Source organism: Nipponia nippon, unplaced genomic scaffold (assembly GCF_047370975.1).
Source record: "Nipponia nippon isolate SJK-2023a ecotype South Korea unplaced genomic scaffold, ASM4737097v1 scaffold_25, whole genome shotgun sequence".
NCBI classification, from domain to species: Eukaryota; Metazoa; Chordata; class Aves; order Pelecaniformes; family Threskiornithidae; genus Nipponia; species Nipponia nippon.
This window is the reverse complement of record NW_028262342.1, coordinates 4,739,660-4,756,127: the sequence shown is the minus strand read 5'-3', so window position 1 is coordinate 4,756,127 and position 16,468 is coordinate 4,739,660. Positions and strand designations below refer to the sequence as shown.

General features: G+C 50.2%; 2 protein-coding genes across 2 annotated transcripts; both read left to right on the top strand.

Moving 5' to 3' along the window:
- Nucleotides 1-139: 139 nt before the first annotated feature.
- LOC148055264 (membrane cofactor protein-like) lies at nucleotides 140-6,597 on the top strand. The gene is made up of 8 exons (XM_087761752.1): nucleotides 140-295; nucleotides 1,930-2,109; nucleotides 2,617-2,799; nucleotides 3,294-3,476; nucleotides 4,025-4,213; nucleotides 4,524-4,703; nucleotides 5,226-5,425; nucleotides 5,680-6,597. The coding sequence occupies exons 1-8, from the start codon at nucleotides 220-222 to the stop codon at nucleotides 5,842-5,844; spliced, it is 1,356 nt and encodes a 451-aa protein (XP_087617878.1). The 5' UTR covers nucleotides 140-219; the 3' UTR covers nucleotides 5,845-6,597.
- Nucleotides 6,598-7,660: 1,063 nt separating this feature from the next.
- On the top strand, nucleotides 7,661-16,230 carry LOC148055263 (uncharacterized). The gene is made up of 11 exons (XM_087761758.1): nucleotides 7,661-7,996; nucleotides 8,277-9,188; nucleotides 9,860-9,959; nucleotides 11,832-11,914; nucleotides 12,420-12,614; nucleotides 12,829-12,888; nucleotides 13,011-13,139; nucleotides 13,249-13,437; nucleotides 13,763-13,860; nucleotides 15,031-15,311; nucleotides 16,199-16,230. The coding sequence occupies exons 3-9, from the start codon at nucleotides 9,901-9,903 to the stop codon at nucleotides 13,852-13,854; spliced, it is 807 nt and encodes a 268-aa protein (XP_087617884.1). The 5' UTR covers nucleotides 7,661-7,996; nucleotides 8,277-9,188; nucleotides 9,860-9,900; the 3' UTR covers nucleotides 13,855-13,860; nucleotides 15,031-15,311; nucleotides 16,199-16,230.
- The last annotated feature ends 238 nt before the right edge of the window (nucleotides 16,231-16,468 follow it).

Below are 16,468 nucleotides of genomic sequence, written 5' to 3'. Positions count from 1 at the left end.
CTGGGGAAGAAGGCAGAGCAGCTTCCATCCCAGGGCACATCCTTGCTGGAGAGCTGAGGGGGGGCAGCCCTCGCTGGGGGGTGGCAGTGTCAGCGTGGCTTGTCTGGCCTGTCCCCAACTTCCCACAGCTGCTTCCCCTTCCCCGGCACGCTGCAGCGGGCTCTCGGCAGGGAGAGGCTCTCGCCTTCCCACGGCGCTGGCCCGGCAGCTCCCTGCACCATGCGGGTGCTTCTCCGCTGGCTGGGGCAGCTCCTGGCAGTGGTGGTGCTTGTGCTGCAGCCGGCTGGGAGTCTCGGTGAGTGTCACTCCCCTGCTCGTTTTCTTTGCTTCTGGGGCTCAGCTTTGCTTACGGATCAAATATGTAAAGATCGGCTTAGTAAAACTCAGTGGGAGACCTTCCTCTAGCTGAAGTTGCTGCTAACCTCTTTCCGTGCCTGATGTTCTTGTAAGGATGATCTGGGCTCAGTGGCTGCTGCTGATTGCCCATTTCTCCTCTTCAGCTGCACCTCTAGATCCTTGCAAAGAGCCACCCAAAATTCCCAATGCTTTTCAAAAGTCTCACATTGGGGTACGGACGCCCCCACCCTGGGACCGGTGTTAAGTATGGCTGGCTTAGAGGCTATGAGCTTGTCCCTGGGGCGGCCCGGGGCCAGGGCTCGTGTCTGCAGAACTTCTCCTGGTCTGGAGCTCAGAACCGGTGTCGCGGGGAGTATGTCAGCCTTTGCCTCGATCACCCCTGCAGCAGCTGAGAAGTTGTTCCCAGGGTCGGAGGATGTCCGTGTGTCTGGGGATCAAAGACACAAATGGTGGTGAGATGGGGAGAGTCAATTAGACATGAAATAGGTTTTACCATTTAATTAAAAGGGTCATCATTAGCAATTTGTGTGGTACCAGGTTGATACCAAGGTTGATGCTTAAGCACCGAGGCAGCCTGTAGACATCTTGAAGACAGCTGGTGATGCATCCCACAGGCTAGCTGCAGTACAGGAGGAGTGGGGGTTTGCTGACTGATGTCTCTAGGAAGGGGAATAACTCGCAGTTTCTGCCTGGAAGTTGACAGTTCCTTTAAAAACAGGCCTTTGGGGAACTTTCCTAGTGCGCTCCCCAGCCCCTCCCTGCAGGGGCATCTGCTGCCCCCCGGCTGCCAGCACTGCCTTTCCAACCTTTTGGGTTTTTCTTGGTTTTTTTGTTTGTTTGTTTTTGTTTTTTAATTCGCAGTGCTTCTCAGTCCATTTTCCAAATCCAAACCTTACCAACAGGTTGCCGATACCTAAGCTGGGGCCTGGGGAAGACACATACGAGTCTTTCCATGGGTATTGGTATCAAAGGCAGCTGTACCAGGGTGTGAACCAGGTATGATTTTAACAGAGACATGCTGTGTCTTGGTGACCTGCCAGCATCTATTGTAAGGCATGAGGAAATCCCAGTTACAGCTGCCTTTAGTTCAGTTTGCTCTGTTATTACAGTTTGTGACCAGCCCCAAAACATTTCTTATCGGAGATACGGTAGCTGGACAAAAGTTTTTTGTTGGGGCATCAGTGATGTACATGTGTGACAGAGGCGATGCAGTTGTTGGAGAGCCTCTTGTTTGTGGTAAAGCTGGAGGTGGGGTGCCAGCACCCTGGAGTCACCCCACCCCTGAGCGCCCAGATGAGTTGTTCTGCAGCCTGCTAGAGCAAGCGCTATTAGGAAAGGGCAGAAATAGCGTTTAATTGTGTGCGATGGAAGTGCTACACATTTGGAGTCCTACTGACGATGGCTGCTCAAGCATGCTTATTAACCCCTAATCTCTCTGCCTCAATTGCTGCATTTGTTAAACTGATTTGTCTTCGCTTACTTACCAGACGGAGCTGCAGTGGTAGCTGCTCACCGTAGCTGTATTCAGTAAGAATACCCCTGAAAAGCCCTGTTTGTTTGGTGGACCCACAGGGGTTCAGTGTCCCGTCCCAGATATCGCACACGGGCAGCTGAAACCTGCACAGAACTTCACCTCCGGCAGCATGGCCGTGCTCCAGTGCGACGCTGGCTACGTCCCCGTGGGTGCCACCACCACTGTGCGGTGCCTGGGAAACGGCAGATGGTATCCGCGGGTGCTCGCCTGCACCCTAGGTACGCACAGATCTCTCTGCTCCTTACTTTGTCTCCCATGGGTAAGTGCCTGCTTGTACTTCACCAGAAGCAGGTGCAGCGTTCGCAGGTGAGGGGTGGGAGGCTGGGCACCGCAGCGAGCTGCACCGTCCGACATTTGGTGGCAGGATTCCCTCTGCTCTTTCATCGCCCCTGGGTAACGCGGCAGGGCTGCCCTGAGCAGGCTGTCCTGCCTTACTGCAGGGTACACCCAAGGAGATGCAAAGCGTACAAGAATAAAGCCTCTCGTTAGACACACATCATTTGATGAAGCTGTCACCATTATTTCTTTCCATTTCAGTTTGCCCCCCCCACCCCACAGCGACACTCAGGGTGGCTGCTGTCCCTTGCTTCTTCCTGGGGTTTCTACCCTTGCCCAAGGGGCAGGCTGGGCTCCCCCAAAGGCAGCACTCAGCTTCGTCCCCAGTGGGTCTCTGGTGGGGACTGCCCAGCTCTGACAGTCCGTGTTGTCCCCTGCTCTGGCACCAGGTCACTGTCCCTACCCTCCTGCCATCGACTATGCAGACCAAAACCCTCATCAGCACAAGTTTCCAGTCGGGACAACGGTGACCTACCTCTGCAGATCCGGATACACTTTGCTCCCCGAAGTATCTCCAACAACTACTTGTCTTAACAATTTCACGTGGTCCGTAATCCCAAGGCTTTGCCAGAGTAAGTATGCCCTTTCCTTTGCTTTGCCAATAAAACATCAATTCAATGATGTGGAAATAACATCGTTTTCAAAATACCCACTAGTGGTGCTGTGCCATAAAGCCTTTATTGAGCAGTGCTTTGGCTCTCACTAATAATAATTTTGCTGTTCAAAGGGTAGCATGGCTGAAAAGAAATAGCTGTAACTCACATTGAATATTTAGCTGTTCAAACAATGATGCAGCTAGCAACATATCATCCCTTCAGCACAGTTTATAGCTAATCACAGGGCTCAGATCATTCTGCCTTCCAAGAGAAATGGTTGTTATCACATAATTACCATCCCCGAGCATGCCAGGTCTGGTTAGAGACATCTGTCAGCATGAACTGGCTGCCTGGCGGGTTCCCTGGGTCAGCAAGACACCACCATGGCAAAATACCCCCGTGCAAATGTCTCCTGTTCTCCCCTCCTGACCCAAACCATGGAAGCTCTTTCTGATGCTGATGTTCCTCAGAGGCGCAGTGTCCCAGCCCGGTTCTCCGCCATGGGAGAGAGGTCAGCCCCAGGAAAGCTGAATACACCTTTGGGCACCAGGTGGAATTTCAGTGTGACCCCGGCTATGTGCTGAGGGGCAGCCAGAGGATCCAGTGCTGGTCTGACGGGACGTGGAGACCCCCCGTGCCGTACTGCGACCAGGGTGAGCGTGAGCGCGGCGGGTGATGGGAATTGCATCTCCGCAGTGGGTAGGAACAGCAGTGAGAAAATCGCGTAACCTGAGCATCGCTTCTCGGAGGAGGTGGTGTTAGGAGAAGGGGTCCAAGTCACAGCATTAAATGGCTTTAATGGTTTCATCTTCTATCAAAACTGTAATTGATTAAACGTGTTGAGTAATGGGACTTGCAGGCATTTCTCAGAGGACTGTTCAAGGGGTTTGTGATACAGTTCCCTGGCCCTGTTTATGAGCAGGATAATTTCTCATGGAAAAGAGGAGGGGATAAGGAGAGGTCAGCTGAAGGGGAGGGGATGGAGGTACATGCCATACTGGGGCCGTGCCGGGGTGGTTAGCTGGGTCGGTCTGGGAACACTGGCACAGCCAGGGCCAAACCTGGCAAGAAGCGAGGAGGACTTTGAGAGCAACCCTAAGTATAAACATCGAGCACTGGCTTCTCCTGTTACTCTCCTGCACTTCTCTGTCTCCCTGACTGAATGAAGAAAATAATTTTTCCTTTCTCTATTCTCTTGAAGTTTGCGGTCCCCCTCCAAAAATCACCAACGGGCAGCACTCTGGCTTGAGAATGGAGCAGTTCCCCTACGGCTTAGAAGTAAAGTACAGCTGTCTGGAGGGTCTGTCCCTCATTGGGGACGAGTCCATCTACTGCACCTCTGATGACGGGGAGAACCTGACGTGGAGCGGACTTGCCCCGGAGTGCAGGCGTGAGTCGTTTCTCCTGTACAGGATCAGACTGAAGCCAGGACCTGGGTGCAATATTAGTGCTCAGCACAATGGGATTAGAAGCAAGCAGGGCTGCCGGGAGATCCTGCTTCCTTTGCAGGCTGTTTTGCAGGCTTGATAGCTCCGGAGTGGGGATGATCCATGTGGAAGTATGAGACTCTAGTTCTCCTACGTTGATGGCCATCAGGTGGTCAGGAAGAGCGGCTGTGCCCCGCCTGACCTCGTTCCCCGTTGTCCCTGGGGAAGGGCAGCAGCCAAACCCACCGCTCCACCTCTGCTCTCTTCCCGCAGTGGTTCGGTGCCCCAAGCCCGCAGTCGAGAGGGGAAGGATGACTCTGCAGAGGTTCACGTTTCCCTACGGAGCGGCCGTGCGGTTCTCCTGTGACGAAGGCTTCGTGCTGCGGGGAGATGCCGAGAGCCGGTGCCTGGCTGACGGTGCCTGGCACCCTCCCCTGCCCACCTGCCAGCCAGGTGGGTACCAGCCAGGAGCTGAGCCAGCGGCCCTGTGATGGTGCAGAGAGGTTGGGGTGCAGCACTGTGTAGCTGTGTCTGTCCTCGGGGCTCCCCAGCGCCTTCCCCTCTTTGCAGAAGAAACAGCTGATGTTCCCCAGGCAATAGCTGAATTTCTCTTGACAGTCCTGTATAAATGAGGCGCTAAGACAGGTCAGGAGACACCATCGTTATTGACATTCTCTTCAGTGTGCATTTTTACTGACAAGTGTCAATCTGCAGGCTCTTGCACGGGGATGCCTGGACCGAGACATTGTCAGAAAACAGCAATCACGTAACACCTCTCAGGGGCTGTTCGGACCCTCGCCCTTCCCTCTTGAAGGGCCTGGGGAAGTAACTTTGCTTTAACGTTTGGTTTCAGAGCTGCACAGATTTTAGTTCCCCTGCACTGACTCAGTCTTCACAAACGTTGTAGGCTCTTTCCCACCTCCGTAACGATGACCCTCTTGCTGAGCTGCCTTCTGCTGTGGGTTTTCCTTTCAGTTCTGTGTCCGCAACCACAAGTGGCCAACGGAAGACTGAAAAGCATGTCAGATGGTAAAATGTGGTACCAAACAAATGCGACTGTTACTTTTGAATGCCTTCATGGATACCACTTTTCAGATGATGAGGACATGTCTTCGGAAGACTCTTGGACAGCCACATGCTTGCCTGACGGCAACTGGACACCGCTGCCCAAGTGTGTAAGTACCATAGTCTGGCTGAGTGCCTGGATGGAGACTGCCTGATTTCTAATACAAAAAATAACTGCTTGAACTTCTTAAATGCTTTTGGTTTATGGTACCAATGGGGGATGTAGTCTGCGTTGGGGCAGCGCATGGTGAACGGGACAAAAGTTTAGGCTCCGAGCTGAGGCGTGGGTGGCTCCCCATCTGCTGCAGTGCAACCTTACATGCTGTTTTCTGGGTTTTCTTTGTTTTGTTTTACTTTTTTACAGAAGAAAGAAGGTCATGCTGATGATGCATGTGAAGAAATTCTTCATATTAAAACGGTCTTTGAATGCAATGTGCCTATGGCAGAACTGAGAACTCTGTTGGAAATACAAAAACTGTTTCTGGAGATTAAAAAACTAAAGATGGAACTAGAAAACTTGAAAGAGTGAGTCCTGTAACAATCACCTTTGGTGAACATGCAGTTCGTGTGGTCACAGTATCTATAAGAAGGCTCTCGGTGACTTTACGGTTCATGCTTGCATGCATATAGCCAGAGAAACAGTAACCAATGTATAGGAGACTGCTTTGGCCATGCTAGATGCTAGAGCATAGAGGGTTTTTGCTCTTTTCCTTAAGTCTAACAAGCTTGATTCGCTATCGAACAAATGTGTTGTTTCACACTGTATTTTAGGAAGCATAGTAAGAAATTAAATTGAGCTTCTTTGAGCATAAGCTGTGCTAAGCCGAGAGGAGGGGGACTGAAGCCCACAGAAGTAACCTGCTAGCCGAGATGAGCGTCTGGCGCTCTGAAGATGCTTCTGCTGTAATCTTCCAGCCGGCGATTTGCGCAATGCCGCATCCTCTGCCCATACCAAACTCAGCCTGTCATAGCACTGGCATACTTCTCCTACCTTGAAATAGTAGTGAAGTGAGCATTTAACTATGTGATTTCCTGTTTATCTAGCTCGTGATTTCCATTCATCTAGTTAAGGGCAGTTACATATAAGAAGTGCATTTTTAAAGGCTTCCATTCCCTTATCCCTGGATTTAAAACAGGCAACAGGTTTCTGGCCCAGCACTGTGCTTGACAGGTATCTGTCGTGGTGTCATCTTCCATGTCCCTATTTCCAGCAAGCAAATGCTAAGAACAGATGTTGTAAGTTTAAGCGTAGAGAATCAGACAGCAAAGATTGTTCTTATCGCTTAATAAATGATGACGAGTTTATGCAGCTCTGTGATGCAGCAATTACTCCTTCCCTTCAGGATTACAATAAAGATGCGGGTGTAACCATGGGTGTCTTGTAATCTCTGACACTGGCTGTAAATCAGGCAGATTTCCAGTGTGGTCCAGTGGTTGTTCCGAGTGAGAGCTGAGCCCTGGCAGCCCGGGTCGGTGCTCGGGGAGCCGCGGTGGGCACAGCACGGCACGGCAGGCAGCCGCAGGGCTGAGGGCACCGCTGCTGCCTGGGCTCAGTGGGAGAAGGGCGAGCACTCGTCTCCTGCACAAGCAATTTGCAGCGGTATATTGTTGCTAGATGTATGCTTTTATGAGTTATTAGAGTTGCTTTAAATGTTACTAAAGCCTAAAGCACAACACCCAGGGAAGAGATGGTGTCTCGCGTCTTTACACAGAGAGATGCTTTGATAATGCGCCCTGTGCTTCACCGCGTCCCGGTGAGGAGCTCTGCAATGAGAGGCACCCTCAGACCCACTCCAGTTCTCCCTGTGCCCCAAGGAGAGCAGGGCTGCACCCTCCGGGTGCGACACCTCGCTCTCCTCCACGTTGTGCTCACCTGGGGCTGCAAACAGAAAGCGTGCAAGGCTTGAAACTCATAAGCATGAATAAGAACTGGGTGTTACATCCCAGGTGCATCTTAAACTGTGAGTAGTCACTGATGTCAGACGGGATATTTCAGAGGGTTAGTCAGTGTGCAGATGTATTCGCTCACAGCCGTTCCTAATTACAAATGAATCAGGCAATCGAGAAAAAAATTAACAAACAAAAAGGATGATGTTTTTATTTTTTGTTTCACTTACTCTGCTTATAGAAGATCTGTGTTGTGTTACCTGCCAGCCAATGACTAAGCAGGCATTTTCCTACCCTGGATACAGCTTGGGGCTGGGTGGGGGGCTTTTCTGCTCTGGTAGCATTTGGTTTTGGTAAACCTGTGCTAGTCAGTGCTCGCTGCCAGTCTCGGGTCAAATAAAAGGGTTAAGTTATTCCCCCGTTCCTTACAGTGGGGCAGGAGGACCGGGAGGCTTTACCCAAGCCTGCGGATGACAGTTGTCCCCACCCCTGGCTGCTCTCCAGGTCCCTGCAGGAGGGTTTAGCTCCATGGGTGTTCTGGAAAGGTTTCCACGGCTCCAGAGGCTTGGCTGCGTCTGCTGTGCTGCCTCTCCTCCCAGCTTCAAAACAGCCACTTGGAAACAACGGTGCTCGACAGAGGAGCACAGAAATTGCTGCAATGAAGTCTGGAGAACCAGGACGGGGGAAGCACCCAGGCACCCTGAGCTGCAGGGCACCTGCCGGGGCACGGGGGTCTGGCCACCCCGCGCTGCTCCTGGCCTTGCTGGGGCTCCTAGGCATGCCGGTGGCTCGCGGTGAGTACGGGGATGAAGAATGTGTGAGGAGGACCAGCAAGACCTGCCCAGGTCCCACCTTGCTGCTCAGGGGCTGGGGAGGGTGATGCCACCACCCCCAAGCCTGGGGACCTATTGCTTGATGCTCTCATGGATGCTCTCACGGATGCAGCCCTGCCCAGTGCCTTTGCCCAGAGGGGAAGCCTGGGCCAGCCCAGCTGCACTCCTGGGATGCTCACTGGGGCTGAGGAAGGGGCCAGGGAACTGGGTCCTCACCTGAGGAGGTCTTCTCCTGCTGCAGGTGACTGTGGGCCCCCACCTCTCATGAACTACTCCAGACCATCCAGCGACGAGCACGCCAGCAGCTTCCCCACTGGATCCAGGGTGACATACACATGCCTCGAAGGCACCATCAAAATCCCCGGGAGGTCGGACACGGTGGAATGCCTGCCCGGCGCACGCTGGTCAAAGCTGCCCGAGCCCTGCGGCCGTAAATACCTCCTTTCTCTGAAACACAGCTCCTTCGCCTGTCTCTCGCTTGGCTTAAAGTTTCTGCCCATTACAGCGGCTGCTCTGCAATGGTACCAGCCATCCTGGCAAGGTACAAACCCGCTTCCCTTAGCTGCTGTTCATCAGAGCTGCTGATGGTCACAGGATCGGTGCCCATCGCTGCGGGGGTAAGTCGGCCGGTGGCTGGAGCCCTGGATGCTCACGCACCTCCTGAGCCCTGTCTGGCAGAAGCTGTGCAAGCGGCCGCGGCGTGCACTGCCCCACGGCACCTGCGTGTGACTGCTTATCTCCCACTAACAGCTTTGCCTGTGCACTTACTGCATCTTCATCTGCGCTTTGCAAAAGATGCTCTCAGCAGAGTAGCAGCCTGGTATGAAAACAGAAGTAATCTGCGATGAATGTGAGGAGCTTTCCAAAAGCACCGCAGTGAGAGCATTTCTGTGATTCCAAGGTTTATTTTGCATGCCTCCCGGCGGGCGGCTCTTTCAGGCCCACTTTCCTTGACTGCCAGGGAGCTGTGCTGCCCCGACAAGGTTGCGGTTTGCTGCCCTGTCCAAGGCGGACGAGAGGATTAATTTTTTTCCTGTTGGGACCAACGTGAGCTACGTCTGCCGCCCCGGCTACGAAAACACCTCGGAAAGTTCCCCCACCAGCACTTGCCTTGAAAACCTGGCGTGGTCGGAAGCCGCTGAGCTGTGCAGGAGTGAGTATCTCTGCTCCGCTCCGCTTGCCGAAAAGCGGCTGTGTTGTTCGGAGCAGGTCAGGTAGCTGCTCTCAACCCGTGTGCTGAAACGCAGCTGGGTTGTTACCGTCCCAACAGCTGCACGCTTCATACAAAATTAGGTGGCTATTCCTTGACATTCATATTTAAGTGAACAGCAGGAGTATCAATAGTGTGCTTTTTTTTCTGCTGGCATGAACAGATCTGTTTTGATTTTCATGTTAGGAAATAGTTTGCATCTGGACACGGCATAGGCACAGGGCGAATGCCAATTTGCAATTATAGCATTGAACTTCAAAATGAAGACAAAGCATGTTTCTTGGTGAAATCCATGTAATATCAAGACTGATGACATGGCAGCAATACGTTTTTCCCAGTCGAGTAACTTACTGCCAATCTATTGAGACGGAAATACCTCTGCAAATATTCTCCTCTGCCCTCCTGCGAGATAACGCTGTGAGCATGGAGCCCTTACAGGGATCCGCGCTGTCACCTACAGCTGATTCTGGCACCTGCCAGCTCGGCTGTCACACATGGGAAGCGAAATGCTTTGGTACCTTAGGGTATAACCCTCTAAGTCTGTCCCTTACTCAGCCTTTTTTATTTCTCCATCACTGTGTGTCACCACTAACACTGGCCTCGTTCTCTGGCAGGGAAATCCTGTGGCGACCCGGGAGCGCTGCCCGGGGGCAGGATGGTCGTTCTCACAGATTTCCAGTTCGGTGCAAGAGTGAACGTGTTCTGCGAAGACGGGTGAGTCGCAGGGCAATGCCCCAAGCTCCAGTACACCAGTGCTGAAGCTGGAATACAAACTCTGGTCCAGTGCAGTGAACTTGCAGGCACGGGCTGGGCTGCTGTTTCAGAATACAGCGCTCCTACGGTGTTGCTCCCAGTGCAGAGCATGGGGCTGCTTTTTCCACTTGAATTACAGCTTTGGGCTGGGAAGGAATAAGACACAGCTGGAGGGAAGGGACTGGGGTCTGAATTCAAGTGTCATCCAGAGGAAATTTAACTGCCCCAGGGTATCTATGCCAACAGAGCTGGTTGTACCATCGGTTTATAACTATAGACTTCAAAACAGGTTACTTAAAATATTTCAATTTAACATATTTGAGATATATTGAATAAAAAGGGGTTATGCTTGAATTTTAAAAATTCAGTGATGTTCAGCTAGAAAACTGCAATGAAGCACACTTTCCATCAGTCAATGAGCTGACTCACTCTTTCTGCCTGCTTTCAATCAGGGCACATATGCAGTAGATTGACTTGCAAAATTAAGCTCTTAAGACTCCAGCTAGTATTCCTCCCTCCCTGTCCGGAGCTAGCTGGCATCATCTGGCTTCTTCTGTCAGCCTTTGCGCCTGCTTCATGGGTAACAGAGCTTTTTTTTCCTCAGATATTCCCTTAGGATGGACTTTGGGGAAAGGACAGCATCTCCCACCCTTCTGGGGTTCAGTTAATCTTCGGCAATACACATCAGGGTGGAGGGATAACGTTATCCATCTAAGCGAGATCAGATACTATCTATCATGTCCAAATGATGAATTTTTTTGAACGGGAGGATGCAATTCAGAGATTGGGGAAGGTGTTGGTGCTGTCAGAACAAGATGTATTAACTTCCAGCAAGCCAACCTGAAAGGCACTTGAATGAAATGTAGATCCCTCTTGCCCCTCCCTGGTCCCTGCTGTGTGTAGGGGATGCACTGGAATATTCGCAGAGACCAGCCGAGAACATACACCAGCAGTCTGCTGTCATTGGCTTTTCTGGCAAAACTTTAGCAAAACAGCTACACCCTTACAACCCGAAAGCAACGTCCTAGGGAGAAGGTGGCACTGAAGGTGGCTGGGTGCCCTACCCTCTGCCGCCAGCACTGAGGTTTGCAGCAGATCCAGCTAACTGACCTCGGGCACGCAGAACCGCCGGGCAGCGGAGCAGCACTCGGGCTGAGCCACAGCCTGTAGAGATGCTTTAGAGAAGTTGTGGATGCCCCATCCCTGGCAGTGTTCAAGGCCAGGTTGGACGGGGCTTTGAGCAGCCTGGTCTAGTGGAAGGTGTCCCTGCCCATGGCAGGGGGGTTGGAACCAGATGATCTTTAAGGCCCCTTCCAACCCCAACCATTCTGTGATACTATTCTATGCTGTGTGTGCTCAGGAGGGAGCTCCTCACCTCGTCCCGGAGGGTGACAACAGCGTGGGAAAGGTGCTGGATGCCAGCAGCCTGAATCCCAGCACTGCTCTCCATCAGGAAGCAGGCAGGGAGAAATAGTCCCTGATTCAGCAAATCCGAGCCTGATGCATCCATGTGGGAAGCTACACCTAACCTCTGCGCTGTCTGGCATTCCCTGCATGCTCTGCTGGCCGCCAGCTACGACTTCTCCCATCCTTGCGATGCGCTATGCGCTCTGCAGTGAGTCAAAGGAGAGAATTGCTTAAAAATAGATTAACAAGGATTCCGGCAGAGAGCAAGGCGAAGGAGGTCTCCTGTTAACCAGCTTGTATCTGCACATCTGCTTGTTTTAAAACTGCCTTTTCTACACTCCTGATCATACTGGTACTGGGGGAAAAAAATTGTTCTCAGTTTCTGAATAGTTACACATTTTTTTTTTCTTGTGTATTTTCGCTTAGGTACAAATTAGATGGGAGTAATTTCATCCACTGTCAGCTTAAAGGAAACGATGTTGAATGGAGTAAACTTCCAACTTGCGAACGTAAGATTAATCCAACCTTACTTTTGACTTCTCTCCAGCAGATCCTGCACACTAACGTCTAGTCTAAATCTGTCTCTGTACCTCATTTGTTTTTGTTGATATTATGTGGCAGATCTGCCACCAACCCTGCAGCTGAGAAACACCCGTTTTGCTGCTGGCACTGTATTTCAGCAGTTTTGCTCCCACAAGATCAACATCTTTTCTCGTGAGTTAAGGCTGCAGTGATGACGATGGGAAGAGGTTTTGAGGAATCACAAGCCAGGGCACGGCAAGTGGCCTGTTTATTTTTGTGACCCTTGGAGTGAGAGGGAGAAAGATGTGACAACAGAAATGCTTCAGAAAGAAAAGAGAGATGATCGAGACAGAAGGCAGTGCTAGTTACCCATCTGCAGTTGTCCAAAAGGTTTATTGTCTTCAAGAATCTTAGGTGGACTCCGGAAACATTTTGCATTTTCATTATTACTGAAGCTTTTTGCAATACTCATGTTGACCTTCTTTCCTGCAGTAATTACCTGCTCTTCACCTCCTCAAATTAGCAACGGAAAGCACGATAGTGAAGGTATAGAAAAATTTGCTTATAACTCAACAGTGACTTACAGCTGTGACTCTGGCTTCCAACTAGTTGGAAATGTGAGCATCCGTTGTACGAGTATGGACAAAACAAACGGAGTCTGGAGCGGAGCTGCGCCTGAATGCACAGGTGATTTCATCTGAGTTTAGTATTTATTAGGAGGTCAGTATTTAGTATGCACCAGCTTAACATGTTGTGATTGCTTAGTACAGGACATGTAGAGTGTAAGTCATATTCTAATTTTAAAAAGAAAAAATGCAGTGCTGCTGAAGTCAGTAAGGAACGAACGGTCTGTGCAAGAAAGGCGTAGTGCTCCTAACAATACTTATTCTTTATACCCTAGAGAAAAGCACATCTGTCAAACTTGGAGCAAAAGAAACGGAAAGGAGTCCTCCTTCCCAAAGTGAGTGGAAATGATTCTTCGCTGAATCAAGTCCCACATTTCCCAACTTAATTTGCTCCTTTATCACATTTCTACAAAAAGGCCATTAGATTAATTTCGCACCGTGATTTTCGTTCTTTCAGGTGCCCGTGGAAATGCCATCCAGCCGCCTAAGAAGGCTTCCAGGCAGGAGATGAAGCTCAACCTTTATAAAAAGTCACTCCAAAATACCATCTCCTTCTCCCATTCTTCTTCTTTCTCCAGGACACCAGGTCGGTCCTGGCAGCTCACGTGGAGTTCAGGGGAACTCATCAATGGGACTCCCCGGTTACTCCCCGTCCTATACCTGGAGTTTTCATTTTTTCCCGTGTTTCTCTTCAGTGTCAAGGGGCTGTGTTACCTCAGCGGTCAGATTTGTTGTACCTTTGTACAAGACCCAAAAGTACTATTCTCCTGGGACCAGCCAACGATCCATGTGTCCTCCAAAGTACATGGGGATCTCTGGCATCCTCCCCCAAGCTGGCTGCTTTGAAAACTTAAAATGGTCTAAAGTTGCATCATTTTGTGGAAGTGAGTGATTTTTTTTGTCATGTTCTTTTCTTCTATAAGTTTTCTCTGTATAATTTATATTTTTTGCTGGTTGGGCATCTGGTTCAAAGCTCAGGTTTGACTACACTGACCTCCTCCTCTTAAAAAAGCTTTGCTTCGTATGAAATGTACTTTCGTGTGTCAGTTGCTTCCTTGCCCTCGAGTTATTAGAGATTTTGTTTAACCCATTGAAAAGCAAGAAATAACTTTATACCACGTAGCCTTTAAGAGTGCTGGGGCTTCTGTCCGTCTGTCCTTGTTCCGGCAGCGAGGATGATGCACTAACGCTAACCTTGTTCCACGCCAGCGAGGTCGTGGGCAGCCAGGAGAAGCCGGACGTGGCAGAAGTGCTGCTACAGCAGATTTCCCATCCGCTGCAAAGGATTATTTTACCCATAACAAAGGGTGAGTGTCAGTTGTGTCAGAAAGGGTGTCTGGGTAGGAACATTTAAGGAATTGAGCATGTAATTGTAAGTAATAAAGACTAAACACCCACCGGAGGGTCTAGCTACCCAACCAGGGACTGGATGAAAAGCATTTCTCTGGTGTCAGGGTCAAGCTGAACTTGCCCATCCACCCCTGAGCCATGGCTCTTGTGTCAAAACCAGAAAATCTGTCACCCCTGTCGTGGTGGATTTTGTGCGTGAACCCGCGCAGCCCGGGGCTGTTACACGAATGTGACGAGGCTGGTGCTTAAGCCCAGGTCCAGAAATGCTCCCGTGCAGGTACAGTGTGGCCAGGAGGGATTTTCCCCATCGCTGCATCATTTCTCGAAAGTGGGGTTTGTTCCAACCTGCTAGCATTGCCCGGCTGACGGCTGTGACCAAAACCCCAAGGTATTTGTCTGGACTGTTAAACGAGGAATCAAAGAATCCCACTTGCAGGGTTAAAGGGAGGGTAATGGGGCTGCACGGCTGGGCACTTGTGGACGTGTATGTTAAAAAGATGTTGCAGTGGTATCAGTGTATGAAAAGGGCTCCAAGAGGGGCTTTGCAGGCCTTAAAGGAGATGAAGTTTGGGGATGTTGGGCCCCTGGTAGGAACAAATGAAGGCAAGAAGCATCCTAGATCATATAATACAGAAGGAAAGGGGAAAACATTGTCCTTTTTTTTTTTTTTTTGCCTAAAAGTTTCTACTTTGGTCTATGTAACTTCAGAATGAAGATCGTTAAAAATCTCTTCCTATTGGTCTTTCTTTTTTTTATTCTTTTGTCATTCTTGGCACTTCTTCAGGAGATCGTGTCAAAGTAGCAGCTTGACACACGGTCTAACGGGTGAGAAACGCTGCTTTGCCTCGTACTTCACGACCTTGGCCCTCCTGCCCCAAAACACGGGTCCTGTAAAATCAGCCCCTGGGTGCCGGATGGCTGGAGCGAGGGATGAGCTGGGGGAAAGTGGAACGATGCCTGAAAACAGCCTCTAGTGTTTGAAGGAGGAATTGGTTTGGACCTTTCTAAAGTGCAGTGCTAAAATTCACCCCCAAACCGGGTGGGTTTTTAAAAATCTGGGCAGAAAGCTTAATTCTCCTTGAAACTACAGCTGGGCTAACCTTCATGTGAACGTTTCCTCCCCCCAGGCTGCGTGTACGGCCCATGGGAAGTGCACGGAAAGATTTCTCTGTAGCTTTGAAGCAGTTTATTTCTGACGGGGCTGCTCTCCTCCAGTGACACCATGACAAAGGGACCCCCGTGGAAGAAACCCTGGAAGGAGGCATTTGCACTTTCCTTGCATGGCTGCAAAGACAACTGGAATTGCTGCTCTTCCTGCCACCTCACTGCAGATGTAGACAAGACAGGCGGTTAAATGGGATCCCACCTATCTAAATCTACTGCTATCTTTTCAAACAAAAATAGCTCTGTAAGCTTAATGCCTGCAAACCCTTCACCGGGTTCTGTTCCTGAAGTGCCCCATGCAATGGTCGTACGTGTTAGGATTCTTACACTTTGCTTTAAAACAAAGAATAAGCTAGATCAGGTCTGTCCCATGTGCACACGCAGAATGTATTTTTTTTAATTGTCGTATGTTTTAATGTTCCGAGAAATCAATGGAAAATTACTTATGCAAGAGTTGGCTAATTGCCATAGTTGCTTCTCCCATCCGAGTTTTTCTCTCTTTCAGTAATTTCTTCCTAGCATCCCGAATGCAGTCGCACTTCCCTGCTGATCTGCCCAGCCTTTCTTCAGGCTGGGTGTGGGAAGCCGCAGTTTCTCAGAAACCCTCAGGCCTTCTGCAGAATTTCTGACGGAGCTCGGTCATGTCACAACTGTTCGACTCGGTGTTTCCACAACCGCACATTTCCTTGCTCGCTAGCAACGCTGACCTGCTGCCACAACAATCACCATAAATACAGGCCCACAGGACAGGCTGTAAAAGACCCAAGTGTCTCTGCTGGGATGAGCTGCTCCCTTCACTTATCAGGAATTTCTGGCTGCAGCACGGTCCGCCTGCAGATACACCCATGCTAGCTGCCAGCAGGGTTGTGCTGAAAGCAAAGTACTGACTTCCCTGTCTTGCAAAGTTATATGCTTATTTATTTTAGGAAATCATAGTACTTTACACGCTAAATTGAATGATGATCTTTATATCTTCAGTAGTTTAAGCACCTGCTTTAGCAAAAACTTTTTTTGTACCAGACATAAATTCTTTGCAGTTTATATTTCCGTTCAGGCTACATGAAAGAGAAGAGCCATGAGTGGTTTGTGTATCTGATCTCATATTGTAAAGGAGCTACTTCTGCTTTCCAGACGGAGGAAGGCGGCTCTGGAACGCTGCAGGCTGTGAGCACATCGACTACGCGCAGACACAGAAGTAACTGCGAAATACGCTCCCCAGCATTGTCCCACTGCAGCAGAGAAACTGGAAACGTCAGGTTGATGTTGTTGGCCGCTTACCATCTTTGTCCTATACAGAACACTAATTGCCTTATATTTAGGTGCCTTTCTGGGTTTTTATTTACATTTAGTAATAAATGGTAATTGTTTGTAAAGGATAGCCTGGGAATTCAGCTGCCTGCC

What these genes read in the sequence shown, in the direction of transcription:
- LOC148055263 (XM_087761758.1), top strand. Translation starts at nt 9,901, where the DNA reads ATGGTCGTTCTCACAGATTTCCAGTTCGGTGCAAGAGTGAACGTGTTC. An exon ending in AAGGAGTCCTCCTTCCCAAA is followed by an intron (nt 12,889 to 13,010) that starts GTGAGTGGAAAT and finishes TCGTTCTTTCAG; the next exon opens with GTGCCCGTGGAAATGCCATC. An exon ending in TTCTTTCTCCAGGACACCAG is followed by an intron (nt 13,140 to 13,248) that starts GTCGGTCCTGGC and finishes GTTTCTCTTCAG; the next exon opens with TGTCAAGGGGCTGTGTTACC.
- LOC148055264 (XM_087761752.1), top strand. Translation starts at nt 220, where the DNA reads ATGCGGGTGCTTCTCCGCTGGCTGGGGCAGCTCCTGGCAGTGGTGGTG. An exon ending in GGTGCTCGCCTGCACCCTAG is followed by an intron (nt 2,110 to 2,616) that starts GTACGCACAGAT and finishes CTCTGGCACCAG; the next exon opens with GTCACTGTCCCTACCCTCCT. An exon ending in AATCCCAAGGCTTTGCCAGA is followed by an intron (nt 2,800 to 3,293) that starts GTAAGTATGCCC and finishes GATGTTCCTCAG; the next exon opens with AGGCGCAGTGTCCCAGCCCG.